Source organism: Falco naumanni, chromosome 5, assembly GCF_017639655.2.
Source record: "Falco naumanni isolate bFalNau1 chromosome 5, bFalNau1.pat, whole genome shotgun sequence".
Taxonomy (NCBI): domain Eukaryota; kingdom Metazoa; phylum Chordata; class Aves; order Falconiformes; family Falconidae; genus Falco; species Falco naumanni.
The window spans coordinates 70,949,526-70,968,368 of record NC_054058.1 but is presented as its reverse complement, the minus strand read 5'-3'; the positions used below and the strand labels follow the sequence as shown (position 1 = coordinate 70,968,368).

Genomic DNA, 18,843 nt, shown 5'->3' with positions numbered 1-18,843 from the left:
CTGGTGGCCCTCCCTACCGCTATGTGCGGTCTGGGTCAAATACCTGCAGTGGGTTGGACTCCCAACAGCAAGTTGCATAAACAGGCTGTCCACCTCTCCTTGCTGGGCCAATGCCACAGATGAAACTACAGATGAGCAGCAATGGCTTGGGAGGTCCAGTGCTGGGGTGAAGAACATCTGCTGAGGTGGGGGCTGACCTGCCTCTCTGATGGGCTTCATTTCACTGAAATCTGGTTTCTTTATTGACAGATTCCGGTGGAATGAAGGGCGCCAGGAAGGCCCTGATGGCACTGCAACTCCATGCCAAGGTGTGCTGGGGTAAAGGAACTGCAATGTGGGGTGCGCTGGCTGAACTCAGTATGTCTGAGGCACAGCCCATGCATGTCACCTGCATAAGTCCTTGCCTTTGCAAAGACTTGGATCTTGGACCAATGAGGAGATCTACCTGTACCCACTGATGCTGCTTTCTGCAGCATTTTCCTCTCCATTAAGTAGAGGAGTTTGTTCTACCTCTAAAGATCTCTAGATGTGTGTGGTATCAGAAGCAATTTCTCCTTCCATCTCTTTCCAATGTGTTCTTCAACTTGCAGGGGGGAGGAAAGGAAGGAAACATCCCTGAACGTTTTAGAGATTTATCCCATCTGACTCCTCAACAGCATCTTCCTACCTAAATGTTGTGTATCTGCTTAATCGAGTTGTAGGACTACAGCATCATTATGACCACAAGATTATGAGCCCATCTCAGAAACTCTGCTTTGAAACCCCAACATTTTAGGGGGTCAGAAGAGATCTGAGATGGGTGCTCTTCCCCTCTGGTCAGCCCAGCACAATGGCACCCACACAAAAATGCCTCCATGCACTCAGGACATACCTTTGGGCCTGGAGGACCTCTTTCACCTTTCAAGCCGTCCTTCCCACAATCCCCCTGTAAGCCAGCATGAACATGTTAGTTCTTTGTCCTGCCTAAAATTCACAGTGGAAGTGATGCATCATGTATTGAGGCATTTCTCACCCACTGGCCCACGGTGGCTCCAGAATAACAATGACTTTTCCAATTGGATCAGCCAGGCTTTTCTTGTAGCTATCTCACTGTTTCACATAATTAAATTTGGAGCAACTCTGCTCTTCAGTTGAAACGTGCTGCTTCTGCTTCGGACCTAAAGGCAGACCTGAGAGCTTTCCTGCTTTTCCTTTTCCCCCTGCTACCCAGCCTGGGCTAATAACGGTATTATCTCTCCTTGCAAACCAAACTTTGCCTCTACTTCCCTGCCATCACAGCTTGGCTGATGAAGCAACACCATTTCTTCAGTAAAGTCTGGGACTGCACGTCTTAAGTGGGGCTTGGGGAAGTGACAGAACCACTGTGATATTGCTTGCAGCTCTTGTTCTCCCAGTCTGTCATGGGCTTTGCCTATGACTCAGGACTCATGAGCCCTGCAGGTAAATCAGAAAACTGGCAGGGCAAGGCCAGGTCTGCCTGAGAAGGACCCATCTAGATACACAGTCTGCGCCTCTGTGAATGAGCCTTTTCCCCCAGCCCAGCAAAATGTAGTAGGAATTGATGCTGCAGCTGGTCTGCCTGCTCCACATCTGCCTCGTGTCCTTCCCTGTCCCCAGCTGCAAGGTGCACAAAATAAATGGTCAAATAAATGGTCAACTCACAAACCTTGTTAAACTGAAAGAGGGAGAGAAGGCAGTTAAATACTTTTTTCACCTTCCTGGGCTCTTTGATTACTCAAATTACCCCATGTGGATCTTGGTGCTGCATGTGGCACTGTGGCCTGCACTGAACCAAACCTGCATTTATTTGCCATTTGCTTTGCCAAATGGACCACAATAAGAGTGCTGGGAGTGGGTAAGGAGCTGCTTTGATACTGATCATTACTTGGGTATCCCCCAGATAGGATTTAGGCAGGTTGGCATGAAGTCATGAGGGGCTTGGTAATATTTTCAGTGATCTTTTTCACAAGGCTGAAAAAAGGATGGAACAAATCTGTCTCTGCTATTTCTTACCACTGAAATTTCCATCTGTGTAGGATCCATGCTACTGCAATCCGAATGCTGGTACTAAATAAAAGCTCTTCCAAACCTATCCACAGTTAGAGCTATTGCTATGACAAGGATCTTCTGTAACAGCAATAGGCTTGTTGATCTGGACAATGTACTGGACTTATTCCAATGTCCAAGTCATCTTATTCCCTTTCAGCAAAGCAGTCAGTCTCACAGTGAACTTCAGCATCTGAATGGACCCCTCTGATTTCTGGGCTGAAATGATCGCTCTAGTTTGCCCTGCAGAAATTTGAAGGTTTGGAAGGAGAACCAAAGCTCACCGTGCCCTGACATCATCAAATGATGCACTGTATTTGGAGGACCTTTATTGCTGGATGTGGGAACAGCAAGAATTTGCTTAAGGAACTTGAGAGTTTTGGGTTATGTTTGCAGACTTTGACGTATAAGAGTAATAAAACTACGAAATATACAACATGCGCAAAATAATCACATATTCAGCTTCAACACACATCTTCTCCAGCAAGGAGATCTTACCTTGTCACCTTTCAGGGTGATGGTGTTCTCCAGAGAAGATATCTGCAAAACAATGGAAAAAATGCTCACAAAGTGAAGTATGATGTCTTTGATAGAGCCTCTCACCTCCATGTGCCTTTTATCCCCATTAGCCTTCATCCATGGACACAGAGCTGGATGCTTTCTCCCAGATCAGCCAGCAATCTGAACCTGCTATGTTTGGCGTTAAACCTACAGGGAGCTGGTGCAGCATCTTTGCTCTCACAGGTAAGAGGTTCAGGGTGGCTCCAGTGAAGTCCCTTTCAAAGGGAACTGGTCACACACTTCCCTGCCACTCAGGACATTGTTTGGGTCCCTCTCTGGCATGGGCATTTAATGGGATATTTGGGTAGCTGGTTGGGTAACTGTGTGAATGAGAACAAACTTTTAGAACCCTATGAGGACCTGGCTGCCTGATGGAGTGAGATGGTTACGTACTAGCAGAGGAAGATCTTGCCATACCCTGGAGCAATAAGGCTCTTGTAGTTTTGAAGGGAACAGGGGGTGCTTGCTATCCCTATGTCCCACTCCCAAACACACCAGAGTTCAAGTAGTGCAGAATACACAAGATACAAGTGAACAGGAGCTGCAGTGGATAACAAAAACTGGAAATGGGTCTAGGACCCCCAAAAGGGGTGGTTTCAAACAGCACATTGGTATTGGAAGCAGAGAGCTGTAAAATATGGAGAGAAATACCACCAGAAGGCACCAACTCCTTGCTCCTGGCTTGTTCGGAGCTCTGAAGTCAACTGAAATAATTGTTTTGTACAGGAATAATACCACTGAAGGTGGCTGGTAGCATTTTACCCAGTCTGAAGGAGCCTCTTACTCAGATCCTGCCAATGCCTCATCCCTGGGAGTGGAAGATAAAGTTTTGCACCGCTCTCTTGAGGGGCTGTGGCTCCTGGTCCTAGGGCAGAGGTTCAGCTTTGCAGGGTGGTGGTGGCTTTACCTCCACTGAAGCCAACAGGATGAAAAAATGCCTCCTTGCACATTCATGTACTGAAGCACCTTCTTGATCACCTAAATGACCTTTCAAAATCTCTTCCAGCCTTATTTTTGATAAACCTGGGTTGAGTTGCTCGCTTTTCATCTGACCGAATTTGATGTTAGGCCTTTAATCCAAAGGAAAACTCCATGCAAAGGCACAGGAGAGTTATGAGCATGAGTCATTCCATCTGCTTAAGCACCTTTCCTAGAAGGTATCCAACTCTGTCTTCACTATAGAGGGAGCTCAGAGGCCTTGATTACACAACAGGTGGTGATTAAAGGTATCAGATGGGTTCATAGCTAGCTTTTAGGCTCTTCTGCATCATAGTCTTTTTGCAGCATCAGTAACAAGCCATTTGGGGTGGGATTAATGCCCTTTGGGGTGGGATTAATGCATATATGTATAGAGGAGCTGGCTTTGCTGCTTTGCACCTTTGATAAGGCCAGGAGGGAAATCCACTCTACAGCATACACTGTTGAAAGCAGTAAGTTTTGGCAATGTGTCCTACATGGATTCACAATAAATCTCAATATATCCCTTCCCTGAATAAACATGTAAGTCAACAGAAGCAGGTGTTACTTACAATGCTTCCAGGAGTCCCAGGCAGCCCAGGCTCACCCTGTGAAGATACAACACCAGCATAACCCCATTCCCCCCAAAAATAGTGGTGCCATTCAAGATTTTAGCCTCCAAACACACTCTCTCTCATGCAAGGTTATAAGTGGGAATGTGCAAACCTACAGATTCACCCTTGCCTCCCTTCTCTCCAGTGATCCCCTAGGAGGTGGAGAGAGAGGCAGGATGAGAACAAGCTGTGGTAAGGGGAATCAGAAGTCTCCCCTCTTCTTGTCAGCTCAGCATCCAATGGGCTAACAAGCCTATCTTTGAGCAGCTGAGCTAATGAAATATGGATTTCAACATCTCTCCAGTGGAGGAGTTATCTAATATTTAATAATATTATTAGCCTCTTCCTCAGCGGGTGGGCTTATTAGGGACTTTCCTCTAGCCATCTGTTTGGTTTCACAAAGTTTGTAGAAACACCCTGTCTTTGAGACCTCTGACAATGTAGCTGGTCTTAGCCCATGTTTTCCAAAGCTATTAGAGGGGGATCAGACAGACAGAACCTAAGTGTATCATTTCCCTTTCTTCCTCACCAGACTGAGACAGCTAAGTATTTTTTTTCCAGCAGTGTGGGGCTGGGGACATTTTTACACACTCAGAAACCCCCAGTGCACAGTCCTGCTATTTAACTTGTGCTCTAGTTAATCAAACAAGAAGGGAGAAACAGCCCTAATCTTCCCTTTGAAGAGGAGATCCCTCTCCCCATGAGAAAGGGAGGCAGATTTCTATGCCTTGCAGACTGTAAGGCAGAAAAATAATACAGTTCTTTCTTTGATTGGTATTGCACTATCCAAGTCCACCCTCTCTCAACTGCTCCTTTAGGGACTGCCTTACATCCTTTCCAGGCTGCCCTGTATCGCCTTTTATCCCCTGTTCTCCAGGGCGTCCTGGGAGTCCGGGTGGACCCTGCGAGAAAGGATTCAGAGAAGCAATCAGAAATAGAGCATGTCCAGCAGGTCAATAAGGTAAAGCAAACAAGAAAAATGTTGGCCATTCTGTGATTTTTCACGCAAGAAATATTTGCACATGGATATTTCTAAGGGGGTACTCTGGTTGGGATGGAGAAGGAAGTCCTCTCCTCCTGCCCAGACCAGGGGTGCCAGGGCAGCAGCAGAGCAACCTCCCTTGATGCCCCACCACTCACCCAGGCAGAAAATTGTAATAATAGTAATTATTACCCTGATTCCTCTCTCTCCCGGTTCTCCAGGGACACCAGTTTCTCCCTAAAAGAGAGGAGGAGTAGCTTTTAAAAGTTTGCTTCCCTCAGGCTGAACTTTTGGTGATACTGATTTTACTGCACTTACACCTGGAGGAACCACTTTAAAGGGAGAGAACCAAGCTCACCTACCATTGCAGTGGCTCTAATGTGAGTTAGATCTCTGCTTCGGCATTGCTTAAAGCTTGGAAAGCCAAGGCAAAGCAGGCTTATGGCCATATGAGATGTCTTAAATTAGGGGTGGTGTTTTACAGCAGTCCCATAAATAAAGTAAGTGGGATAGGAGATGTAGGGTGATAGTATTCATAAATACGGGTAGAATGAGGTTATTTCCACCAAAGTTCACTGTTATTCATGGCGTACTGTTTCCTGCATCTGCTGTAGAGCATGAAGAAATATTTCTCAAGGAAAATACAGTTTAGTTCTTTTTTGGCCTTTCTTTTCAAGCCTTCAGATTTGGGAGGTGAAACAACAGCTGAAATAAAGAAAAGCCAAGGGCCAGATGAAGTAAATCCTTCATAGTCTCATCTACAATAAGGACAAGTAAAAAGGAAATAAAATGAGCAGAGGTCAGCTTTAAAACAAATCAAAGGGTGTAATTTTCTAGCTGCTGTTTAACTAACCTGTGCAATGCTTTGCCCAGGGGTGTTGAGGGTCTTTAAAGATTTATGTGAGGTGACTAAATTCATGAAGCAAAGTCTACCAAGACCCATGAGATACCACCTCTCACACAGGACATCCTGCTTTTGCATTGTTCCCAGGACCTCCAGGGAAGTTGGTCACTCTTGGAGGTGAGATGCTGGGCTGGATAGACCTTCACTCTAACTCAGTGCAGCCCTTCTCCTACACTGTCATACCAGGAGCTCCAGCGGTGAGTTAGCTTGCTGTGTTTGGTACCCATGTAACTGGAAGGTGTGGGCTCCCCCTTGATTACCTTGGTCCCAGAGGTGCCTTTCTTCCCTGGTTCTCCCTACAACACAATGCAGAAGTGCAAGGTTACATTTCCATCTGTGACCAAGTTTATTACCCTAACTTCCTCCTCAGGTTAACAGCTCTTACTCTGAAATCACCAGTGGCTCTGAAGTCAGGGGTGTCTGGCAGCAGTACCTCAGGATTGTAAACACAGCTGCTGCTTTTTTTTTTCTTTTCAAGACTTCCCTTGGTGTTCCTATTCCATCTGATGTTCAGGGATCAACTCAGCCCTTTGAACTGAAGAAATATCTTTATTGACTGCGGTTAGGTGAGGCTTTCCAGAAGCCATTTATGATGCTTTTGTGAGGGGCCACCTTGTTTGAAGAAGCCTTTTATGATGCTTTTGTGAGGGACCACCTTGTTTGATCGTAAGAGGGAACTATGGTGTCCTAAAGCCAAAAGCAAGCCCGTCCAGGCTGTTGTGGCTGCGCACTGTGCTAGTTCTCTGCACGTCAGACAGACATGACTCAGTGATGAAAAAACATGATGTTGAATAACAAGAAACGTTCCATCCAGGCAGTGCAGCACAAATACCATGGTGCCATGCACTTGTTCCTCCCAGACCGAGGGTAAAGAGACTCAGACCCGAAACATAGCCTAAAGCAGACCCTAATGACAATCTGCGAGGGATCTACCTCCTCACTTGCAATCAAAGAGCAGACAGAGCAAATGAGAAGTTAGATCCCTTGATGAGCAAACCATCATGCCTAATTAGAGGTAGTTCATTGGCTGCTTGTGCTGAGACCTGTCTCTTCCCCAACCAGGCCTGTATAAAATGAATGTTTCTGAGTGGTCCCATCTTTTCACTGGTTCCTACTTGCTATTGCAAGGGCATAACCTGGGGTTGTTAGCTTGGTACTGAGTGGTGTACCAAGGGGTTCGGCGTGACCATACGGCTGGATTGTTAGCTTCTACTTACATCTTTACCTCTTAGTCCGGTCTCGCCTGGTTTCCCAGGTAATCCTGGTTCACCTTTCTCTCCCTTAAGACCTATATCCCCCTAAAGAAAACAAGACTGTTGTTACATTCCTCTTCTGCATTTCACAGTTCTCACATTAGACATTGTGGAGCAGGTTCAGACAGCATGCCAGGCCCAGTGGCCATGCAATTGCTTCCACATTCCTGGCTGAAGCTTGGGCTCAGAGCCTCTACCCTGTGCCAGGAAGGGTTGTGCTTATAGTATTTGCTTAGTGGGCTGGACTGGGAAGCATCTGTCTCTAACGTAGTCCATTCAGACTCCGCAATCAACCTTGGCAGACACTGCAGGACAGACTCTTCTGAGGATCTCCACCTCCAGGAAGCTTTGCAGCTCAAGTGAAGTGACCTATTAGAACAGACCCAGGAGTTAGGTCTGGTCTTGAGAGTGCGGTGTAGGCACACGGTCAGTTGCCCCTCCATGTTTTAACTTCTATTCCCATGTAAAGTCAGTTGAACTCTCGTGGATGGGTATTTATGCATTGGCTTTAATTGATGTTTGTACAACAGAGACTTTCCTCATCACTCAACCACCTCACCATGCCTTCTACCAACCCTAAATACCTCTTGCTGTTTTCTTCACTTTGCAACTGCATTAACACATCTTGTTAACACATCCCGTCATGGATGCATCTCATTTATCTTTTTTGATATCAAATTTCTCCATGCCCATCAAGCTCATCCAGCCTAAATATTCTCTTCACTGGGCTATGTATCAGACTGTAATATTTCTCACATTCATATGGTCCTTCAGCCAAGCCTGGGGAGCGACACTGTTTGAGAAACATACACAGCAAAACATATGCACTGAACAAACATGACATTTGGGATGTTTCTTGACCTCTCTTGACCAGTTTTGAACCATTGCTAGGAGGAATCCTACAAGCCAGGATTTGCAGGATTTTTTTAAGGCCTCACTGAATATGCAAGAGCATCTTTTGTTTTTCTGTAGGGCTCTGCATGTCATATGAAGACTTCAGCAAAGCCAGATTTGTTCAGACCTTTCAGCTTTAGAATGCTCTCTGCATTTCGACACAGCCCTATGGCAAAGATAAAAACCCCACTGACTCAAGTTGCTTTGGGTGACATAGATATCAGTCATGAGACAATGCTTTACATGTGGCAATCCCTGCACAGACTCACCTTCTGACCTGGTTTGCCAGACAAACCTACATTTCCCTGCAGAAATACAGAACATTAGTCATATGGCAAGAATGATACAGTAGAATAATTTCAGGTGAGGGTCCTCTGTTGTATCTAAAGGGTGTAAACATCAGACTCAGTGCTGCAAAGCTGTTCTTTGATTGCAGGAATTACCAGCTGAAACAGCGTAGTAAAATGCAGAGAAAGGGAAAACAGATGATGTCCCAAGAGGCCCTTCTGTAAGCACACACCATCTAGATGCATCTGTCTTCTCCACTTTGAAACCATTAATGCTTTGATTACTAGCTTTGATGGCAGGGTGGGGACCTGAGGTGTTAGGTTTTGCAGGTTTTTGCTGATTTAAAATCACAGAATCACAGAATCATGTAGGTTGGAAAAGAGGTTTAAGATCATCAAGTCCAACCATTAGATCATCAAGTTCAACCATTAATGATGTGACTATTAAAGTGAAATTACATTAATGAAATGGACTGTTAATGTCCCTGTAGAAGGGAAAACCAAGGCATTAAGCCAGCCTCTACTAGACATCAGTGAACTCACGTAGGAGCCACCAGACACTTGAACCTTCTTAGACACAAAAGTCAGGAAGATAAAGGTCAAGTTCACTTTCAGGACACAAAGCCATTGGAAATGAAGCTTCCTCAGCTTTGCTGTTTACAGAATTACCAGTTGACCCTTGACTCTGTACTTTCTTCCAGACTCATGAGTGATCCTCTGCCTACACTTCAGAGGAGCCCCGCCTTGGCACCTGACTGTGGAAGACAGTGCTAATTACCCCATCACACAAGACCACCACGGGATCGCCAACCACAGGGTGACAGCCCAAGTCCTTGTCACCACCCCGTATTAATTTCCCCAAGGGTGAAGGCCAGTAAATTCACATGCATGGAGGTGATAGAGAGAGTTTGTCTCTGAACCTCCTGATTTGCCTCCTTAGCCCTCCCCTTTCCACGTACAGTGTACGGCCCCACTCACCCTATCGCCTGGGTCTCCCTTTAGCCCAGGTTGACCAGGAATGCCGAAACCTGGACATCCCTGCAAAAATCAATGATGATGTGCATCTCAGTGTAACGCTTGGGGAGCAGGAGCTTTCCTCTCTGCAACTCTACGTACAACAGAGAGACAGCTAGGACAAACTCTGTGCTGGTACTACCTCTCAGTTTGTCCTTATGGCCACCACAGAGATGCTGTTGTGGAGAGTCAACTTTCAGTAGAGTGCAGTCTGGGGAACCCAGCACATGCCTTGGTTTCCCCATCCTGATCTTGCAGATCTTGTCTGCAATGCTTCCATCACAATGCACAAGCTGTGGTGGCATAACCCTGCTCCGCTGATTATCTCACTCTTGGGAACACATCTTATGCCATGCTTGCTGTTAGCAGTCTCCACCCCACCACCATTTCGCAGCCACCTCAAGGATCAGCCTACCTCCCACCCTTGCTGTAACCGGTGGGAGTTAGTTGCCAGTGCTGTGTTTGGTGCTAAGCAAGATGCAGAGGGAGATATAATGTCTTGCCAGAACAGCTTTCAAGCTCAGGACATAAATTTCCACATTTGAAGCTAGCAGAAAAGGACGGAGAACGTCCTTGGCAGCTGGGTGAGCTGAGCATTAGTAACTGCCTCTCTCACTGACTTCCTTTCAAAGAGCTTTTGACTTCTACATGTGACAAGTCTCCCCTTGGCTTTCAGCATATGGGTGGTCCTTGTTAGCATGACGTGGGAAGGAATTCCATCTGCCTCAGAGTTTCCCTTGTGGACACAAACAAAATAAACCCAAAATAAAAGATGCGCTGAGAAAAGCAAGTGCGTTACCTTCTCTCCTTTGTCTCCTTGTATTCCTTTGTCTCCTTGTGGTCCCAGGGCCCCTGTTGGTCCAGTGTCTCCCTTTGAAAAAAAGACATACCCAAAGCTTATAATATCATGCAGGAAGCCAAGCCCTGTTCATGTGGTTCCCTAGAACTGCATTTTGCACTTCTAATACACTCCGAAAACCATTCCCTTGCCAAAACCACCCAACCATCCACCTTTGGGTTTATAATGAAACTTTGCAGTATCTGGTCTTCTGTCATACAAAACTCATCACAGTAGTTACACCCTCTCCAGCCATGCAACTGCTGTATTGTAGAACACCATTTATAGTGTATGAGCAGGATAAAATTAAGATTTTTTTATTTCCCTGCAGATTGGCAATGAGCTATCAAGACAAAAAGACTGAGATATTCCAAGCCAATTCCAACATGGGGACGCTGCAAGAGTCCTGGCCCGCTACCTAAATGCAGCCAGCCTAAAAGAAGAGAGACATTTTTGCTAAACAGTGTCAAGCAGTCTGCACAATAAGGCCAATAAAGGGAGGTGGCTCCAACATCCAAGCCCAGTGAAAAGGACAAAACCTGTTGTCTCTGTAGGGTGCAGGAGGTATGAAGCACTGCAGGGTGTTTCACAAATAAAGCCAAGAGGAGTTAGTCCTGCAGTAAATACTTCTTACATAGATGAGGGAGATCTTTTATTTCTTTGCAGGTTGGCAGTGAGCTATCAATAATAATAATAATAATAACAATAACAATAATAATAATAATAAAAGATATTCCAGGCCACATTTCACCATGAGGCCACTGAAAAAGTGAACTGTAGCCACTGTGCTATAAAGTAGATGTACAATACGGACAATATAGTCAGGGAACAGCTCTGTCTCAGTGGTCTCCTTGGTATGAGAAATTCAGTTTTCTTCCGTCATGGGGAGGCCAAACACTGAGTCAGAGGCCTAAATGATGTGGGGAGATCTCCATCCATGGAGATGCTCAGCACACAAGACCCTGAGCAATGTGACTCAGCTTTGAAGTTGGCTCTGTTTTGAGCAGGAGGTGGGACTAGAGACTTCCAGAAGTCCCTTCCAGCCTCAGCTGTGCTTTGATTTTATGTCAATGCCTCCCTTGGCTGGATAGTAGCTTCTGTGCGTGGGCTGGATCTGCACTTCAGCAATCTCTCCCTTCTAAAACTAGCACATGGAAATCCCAAATCTCCCCCCAGACTAGGGCTAGAAAGAGAATGCCAGGTACAAAATGTTAATAAAAGCAAAAGAAATACCAGCAGGGCAGGACTACTGCTACTTTTTCAACATCTCCTCTCCAGTCAATCACAAGGGAGATATGGTTCAGATGGTGAAACATGGTACGGCCTTCACTTTTTCAGCTGAAGATCTCATCTAAGTTTCAAGCAGTGCTAATTAATGGACTTACCCTGACACCTTTCTTGCCTGGAGGTCCCAAAATCTGAGGATAAAAAGAAATCACAGAAATGTCCTCTTATTTGGGAAAAAAGGATCTCCCTTTCAAAGGAGGGTCTATTCAAATCACATTTTCCAAAACAAAAGAATCTCAGCCTTGTTATGGGATAGGACCTGCACTGGTGGTTAGAAAGGGCTACAAATCAGAATGGGCTACAAGCCAGAAAGAACCACAAGCCAAATCCCAAACCCAGTGAAGCTTGTGAGGAATCCCATCAGCTTCTGTAGGTTTTGGCTCTAGATATGGAACTAAACGATCACACATGCAAGGTACTATTAGCAGAGAGCTGCTGTAGCCTTTGCTAACACACACCAAGGACTGACCTTCAGACAGCAATGTCTCTGCTCATTCAAGCATCCTCCATAACACATCAGTCTGTCCTGGTGGTGGGCCTTAGTCCTTAATGCAATCTCCAGCTGCTCCTACACCATGTGCAGCAATGCCATGGGACATGCAGTGGTGGCCGCCACCAAGTTTTCTCCTTAGAGCTGCCCTAGCATTTAGAGAGATGTGAAGCAGCAGAGGGACATGCTGCTTCAGCAAGGACCAGAGCAGCCCCATCACGAATGAGGAGCTTGAGCACGGGGACAGGCCTGGAGCACAAGGCTTCAGTGGTGGGGAGGCTTTATTCTCATGTTTCCTGCACAGCAGTGAAGCTCCTTTGAGGAGACAGTGGGCAACTATCTTGCAAGGCTGGGAATACAAGAAGTGGAGCAAGGGAGCAGAAGACATAGTTGGCTGGAGGGTCAGGGAAAAGGTCCATTAGTTTCTCCTGCAGTTCAGTGGGACACATCTCTCTTGGTCCTCAGTCTACTGGCACCACTGGTGGTGATGCTGCATAGCTATAGGACAAGAAGGGCCGTAATCCACTCATAGTTACCCCCATAGCTGGAGCACCTGGGAATCCTGGGTTCCCCTGCAAGGCAAAAGGACGTAAAATGAACAATTTGGGGCAATGAAAAATTTCTGCTCGTTCCTTAAAACTGCTTATCCATTCCTTAAAACAGCTCAAAACCCATCTCAGAAGCACAACAGCAAAACAGCATTCAAGTACATCCCTGCTGGCTTCACCTCTGTGTAAGCCTTCCCATAAACACACTCAACTGTACTTGCAAGAGCTGCACACATAGAACAAGTTGGGGAAAGTCGGGATACTCTCACCTGAGCTAGTCAAACATGTTGCTCTCTTACTGTTCGACTTACTTGGTCTCCCTTCTGCCCTGGAGGTCCTGGGAGTCCCTGCAAGACATCAAAAGAGGATTTCCACCAAAATGAAAAAAGATTCAGCACTTTCAATCCCTGCTGTAGTGAGAAGCTCCCAGCCAGACGGAGGGAGAAAGCTTTTCAGCCCAATTTTTCACTAACTACAAGACAGCTCTGCCAAACAGTTATGGGGTGAGAGAGGGAAATCCCCATGCTTATCTTGAACATGCCTGGTTGACATCTACCAGAGATGAAGTGCAGAGCAGCAAGCTCTCATCCCAGGAAAAGCTATTGAAGATGGTCCTTTGCAAGCAAAAGAAGGTATGGAGATGGCTATGAGACGAATGGGAGCCACCAGACAAGGTCAGTGCTTTGCCTAACCCCCAGCCCCAGGTCTCTGCTCAGAGCTGGAAGCTGCAAGTACACACACTCGCTGTGCTTGCAGGGCTGCTCCTGCAAGGTGCACTGGCTCGAGGAAGACTGACAGCGTATTTCCATTTTTCACTAGCTTTTCTTAGCAAAAATGCTGCTGTCTCTTTGATCTTTGAGTTTATAATCAAACACATGTGCAGAACAAGTGCAGCTGGGGGGAGCTGTCAAAACCTGAAAGATAGCTCAATAAAAGCAACCTGTGAATACTCAGTATGGACCAGCAAAGAGTATTCAAAGTTTGTTTGTCAGTGTTTGCTAGCTGCAGACTGTCCCAGAGATTTACCATTTGTGCAAAGTCTAGTCCATGCATGACAGCACCTTCAACATCAGCAAGCTCCTGAACCTTGAAGTTACGTGGCATGCAGCTACGTGGCCCAGTTACATCTGGCCAGACTGGAAGAAGCCTTTGGGGGGGACCTCAAATTCCCTCCCTCTGGATCTCCAGCCAGATACCTCAACTGCTCTGTCCTGAGCCCCAAAACAGAGCCAGTGCTTCTTCCCCTCCTACTTTGCACTTCAGTGCTGGCCAGTCTCACCTTTTCCCCTTTATCACCACCTTGCCCTTTGTTACCCTGGAAAACAGAAGATGCTTTAGTTAAGACAAGGATCCACTGGCAGGGCAGGACGAGCCTGGAGGTTTGCACACTGCAGAAGAGCCTGCTAAGCACGTTTCCTCCACTGGAGATTGTGAAAGCAGGGAGGAAAGCAAGTAAAAAAAAATACATTTTTTTACATGTATTTCATATATGGCACATAGCATGTTATATATGTAGTCCATGCATTGATAGATATTGTATATTGCATATTAATTACCAGTATAGTACATATAATATAATGCTATCTTGTATAATCAAACATATTACTATACATACTTTATTTATAATGCCTAATATTAAATTACATATTTTTTATAAAATTAAATATAGTTACTATATAGTTCTACCACAATAATCTGCTATATAACATATATAAATATTTATATATATATATATATGAACTACATATGAGAAGCTCAATGTAACCTGGCAATGTGCACTCACAGCCCAGCAAGCCAAGCAAACCCAGGGCTGCACCAAAAGCAGCGTGGCCAGCAGGTCCAGGGAGGGGATTCTCCCCCTCTGCTCTGCTCTGGTGAGACCCCACCTGCAGAGCTGTGTCTGCTCTGGGGTCCCCAGCATAAGAAAGACACGGACCTGTTGAAGCAAGTCCAGAAGAGGCCACAAAGATGATTAGAGGACTGAAGCACCTCTCCTAGGCATACAGGCTGCAAGAGTTGGGGCTGTTCAGCCTGGAGGAGAGAAGGCTCCAGGAAGACCTCAGGGCGGCCTTCCAGTACCTAAAGGGGGCTTATAAGAGAGATGGGGACAGACTTTTTAGTAGGGCTTGTAGTGACAGGACAAGGGGGAATGGTTTTAAAGTAAAAGAGGACAGAGCCAGATTAGATATTAGGAAGAAATTCTTCACTATGAGGGTGGTGAGGCACTGGCACAGGCTGCCCAGAGCAGCTGTGGGTGCCCCATCCCTGGAAGTGTTCAAGGCCAGGTTGGATGGGGCTTGGAGCAACCTGGTCTAGTGGAAGGTGTCCCTGCCCCTGGCAGGGGGCTGGAACTAGATGGTCTTTAAGGTCCTTCCAACCCAAACCATCCTATCATTCTATGATTCTATAATACCATATATATACATTACTATATATATAGATGGACTATCCTGAGCTTGATCAGACTCTTTCCTCCCAAGGAGCTTGAGAACTGAAGATGAGACAGTCTTCTGGAAAAAATTGAGGGTTTACAGCATAGATAATGTGCAGGTCAGGGGTTGCAGGGTAGGTCCAGGCTTAGCTCAGAGGCTCAGTGTAACCAAGGTAGCAAAGTGAGATGTTGGTCGGGGGCCCAGTTACTATGGGTTCTATATTTACTTTTTTTTTTTATCTTAATTTTTAAAACTTTGTTGTGATTTGATTAATTTGGAGGCACACCCTTGGCCCAATCAATTCTTCTTCCCTAGGTGGTCCTGGTTCACTCTAAATGAAAATGAGCAGCTGTGATTGCCTCCTGCACCTTCTGCTGTCAACTCAGAAAGAGCTCATAAACATCAACAGTCACCTCACCAGTAAGCACCCCGCCAGATTTTGCTCTTTCTCCCCATTGCTTTGCATCAGCAGTCCGTGAAACACCCACCCACAGACCCATATTCGTGTGTATCAAGACTGGGCAAGTCAAGGAGGTCTTTACTCTCGTGAAGAGCAAGACATAAGCAGCAAACCTGCTGTTACGTTTGCAAAGACTTTACAGATTTAAGATCCTTTTTTATTTTATGAAATTAAAAAGCACCACTGTAAAGGGAAGCAAACTACTTTGTTTCATGCTGAATGAAACGTTTCCTTTGATACTAATTTTTCCTTCATTTTCTATCTATTTGAAGTATGAAAATAATTTATTTTGGGCTCAACATGGACATTTTTTGAGCTTTAACAGACATGAAACAAATCAGTGACGCAGATCCATTTGGCCATCAGCAGTTAACTCAAAGAGTATATCCTGAGTTACCTGCAGAAGAGGGTATGCAGAGGGCCATACAACCCAATCCTAAGTGGTTGCTCCTCCAAGAGCTGTAACAACTTGGGACCATGCTGAGTTTCCTTACCACCTAAACCCACACCTGGCACTCCCCATACCAGGGAAAAATCAGACTTCCTGAGCCTTTCTCTGGTGTCAAACTTCAACACGAGCTCAAGCCAGGTACTTCAGGAAGAGGCAAACATCCACTCAAACCTGAATTGAGAGGCATTTCTCCTGGCTTAGGAGAAAGTCTCCTTCCTCCTACAGCAGTCATCCCTGTATATGCCAAGATCAGCTGATTCCTCCTGCACTTGCAGCTTTCCAGGTATTTTGTCACATGGAGAACCTGGAGTTGAACTCCCACATCTCCAAGAGTAGTGAGAGCTGGGAGGCATGCAGCAGTATGCAAGAAAATCTTCCTGTCTGCCATGAGTCCCTTCCCGACCAGTCCTTGCCATCCATCATCTTCCCTGGGTTCATTGCAGAGTTGCCAGATTTGGACTGGAGCTACATTTGTCTGGTTCCTTTCCTCTGGCAGCACCAAGAGGCCAAAACTGTTCCCCACCACTGACCCCAGGCTCCTAAGCAAGGTGAGAGAACTGGTCAAGTCAAGGTTTCCTTCTCCCCCAACAGAAAGATGGGCATTTTCAGAAGAAAAGTTAAACTTCAGGATGGGCTGTGTCACCTCTCACAGGGCTGGTCTTTCTCTGCTGGGAACTTAGGAATGAATGTGGGTCTGGAAGGTTCAGAGGAAGGTGTCCAAAATGCACATATGAGACAATCTGTTCCTTACATCTTCCTCTCAAAACACATCTAATGTGAACTTCTACAGTTCTGCAGAGTCTCACTGGCCAGAAAAATGCCTTTTATTATTTTATTAGAATATCACAACTTGCTACCATTCTAGGTCTCTGCAGCACCCTGCAGGAATGACTTCCACAGGCCAGTGGCTGCTGATGTGTAAAATTATTCCCTTTCATTGCTTTTGAGTAAGAGGTCAACATTTCCACAGCCTATGGTGATGGTCAGAGCTAGATGCTTTCCTTGGCATCTGAGTACCAGGCACAGGGACTCAGGTTCAGCGTTTCAGTACCCACCTTTGGTCCTGGTGCTCCTGGAGGTCCCATCACCCCCTGAAAAAACCAGAAGAAACAGTGAAAGCTCAGACTTTAAAACCCAGTGTCTTCCCTTCTCTCACCCTTTCCAGTTGTAACCATAGGATGTGCCCTCCAGGGAAAACTATGATGGCAGGTATTGGAGGAGTGTCTGGAGACACTGAACCCTCCAAGGAGATTTTAGCTGCAAATCTCAACACAAAATTGCCAACCTACCTGCTTTCCTTCTTCACCTTTCAAGCCAGCAGTGCCGGGAATGCCGGTTCCTGCCATTCCCTGCAAGGTAAGCAGAGCATTGCACTCAGGGAACCTGGTCCTCAAAGATGCAGAGCATGACATGTCCCACCTGGATATCTGCTTCAGAGATCTACTCTTAGCCACCCTGCAAAGCAGGAAGGGAGGGATTTGCTGTGTAAACATTTGGCTGAGACATATGTCTAATCAGTAACCTTCAGGCAAGGTACAAACAACAACTTGGACGAGACAATTACAAACAAGGGTCTGTAGGTGTTTTCAGTGGCCATTGGAAGCAGGGTGGGGGGTTCAATGAAGCAGCCCTATCCAAGGGACAGGGAGCGTGCAGGGCTCGAGCCGTATTTGGGAGGAAACATTGCTCTCACCAGCAGGAACTGCAGAGGAGACCTTCTGCTGGGTAGAAACAAGAGGACTGTGAGGAAAAATGGACTTGGATGGAGATGAAGCATCTATTCTACCATGCAGAAAATCAAACCCAGACAAGCAGGGAGTGAAGGGGAATGGTGGGAGATCCTGAAGTATCTCCCCACATGTCTATCCTGCTATTACTTTCTCTCAGCTGTTCTCAGCTCCCCCTTGGACTGATGGATTCCACAAGAGTCTGATGTGAGAGTAATGACCTTTTCTCCCCTTGGTCCAGGCAGTCCAGGAACACCATGTAGCCCTACAGGGCCTGGCAAGCCAGGTTTCCCCTGAAAAGTAAGATACATCATCAATTCTTTTTCTTTCAAACTGTTTGTTACCCATCGTACTAAAGAAAAGTTCTATTTTTAAATCTGTAGAAACCCAAGCAGAGGAATATATATCCTGATGTGCCTATCTTAACAGCTGCTTTGCAACTGAGGATTTATAGAGATACCTATGTATTCCCAAATTTCCTTTTCACCCACAAATAAGATATGAATCACTGGCTTTACTCAGGAAGAGAAAGTAAAGATGTGTTTGCTTGTTACATGGGAAGAAAAAGCCTGGGTACCCATGTCGATCTGGCAGTGGCTGTTTTCTGCAGTGGCTCTTCATGGCTGTGTTGCTGTGAAAAGGTGACCATAGTAATGCTTGCTGGTGTAGAAATGGTGAAGACTGACATATGGAAATGGCTGGTCTGTGGGATATAACTTTACAGTATGGCAAAGGTAACAAAAAAAAAAAAAAAAAAAAAAGCCCATGTATCATAAAGGGCCCATGTATCATAAAGGACAGTAACAGGCACCTTGGGAAGGATGCAAGAACAGGGCATGCATATAGTCTCTCAGTAACCTTTCAGGTTTGACCCATTTGTAATGTAGGGACTTCCCAAACCCAGCTTGGATTCTTTTATTCCTAGTAGTCCCCCACGGACATTTTTTTCTTATCTCCCCTTGAACTCAAAATTCCTACACCCCAAACACCCTTGTGGGACTTTTATGAAGAAGTGGCTCTTTGCTTTGAATCTGCTTCCAGCTCAGCCTGTTTACTGTCCCACACTTTTTGATCCCACACTTTTTGTCCCACCTTCTT

The 18,843-nt window shown here is 45.8% G+C and overlaps 1 protein-coding gene across 1 annotated transcript in view; it reads right to left on the bottom strand.

Annotated features, from left to right (window-relative positions):
- LOC121089370 (collagen alpha-1(VII) chain-like) overlaps positions 1-18,843 on the bottom strand; it is a 104,020-nt gene that overhangs the window by 51,288 nt on the left and 33,889 nt on the right. Inside the window, exons 34-49 of the mRNA XM_040596572.1 lie at positions 17,967-18,038; positions 17,308-17,367; positions 17,074-17,109; positions 12,987-13,022; positions 11,736-11,768; positions 10,312-10,383; positions 9,477-9,536; positions 8,481-8,516; positions 7,282-7,362; positions 6,325-6,360; positions 5,353-5,397; positions 5,009-5,080; positions 4,295-4,330; positions 4,137-4,172; positions 2,545-2,586; positions 872-925 (exon numbers count right to left, since the gene is read on the bottom strand). Of these exons, the coding sequence (XP_040452506.1) occupies positions 872-925; positions 2,545-2,586; positions 4,137-4,172; positions 4,295-4,330; positions 5,009-5,080; positions 5,353-5,397; positions 6,325-6,360; positions 7,282-7,362; positions 8,481-8,516; positions 9,477-9,536; positions 10,312-10,383; positions 11,736-11,768; positions 12,987-13,022; positions 17,074-17,109; positions 17,308-17,367; positions 17,967-18,038 (807 nt within the window). The remainder of the gene's footprint in view (positions 1-871; positions 926-2,544; positions 2,587-4,136; positions 4,173-4,294; positions 4,331-5,008; positions 5,081-5,352; positions 5,398-6,324; positions 6,361-7,281; positions 7,363-8,480; positions 8,517-9,476; positions 9,537-10,311; positions 10,384-11,735; positions 11,769-12,986; positions 13,023-17,073; positions 17,110-17,307; positions 17,368-17,966; positions 18,039-18,843) is intronic.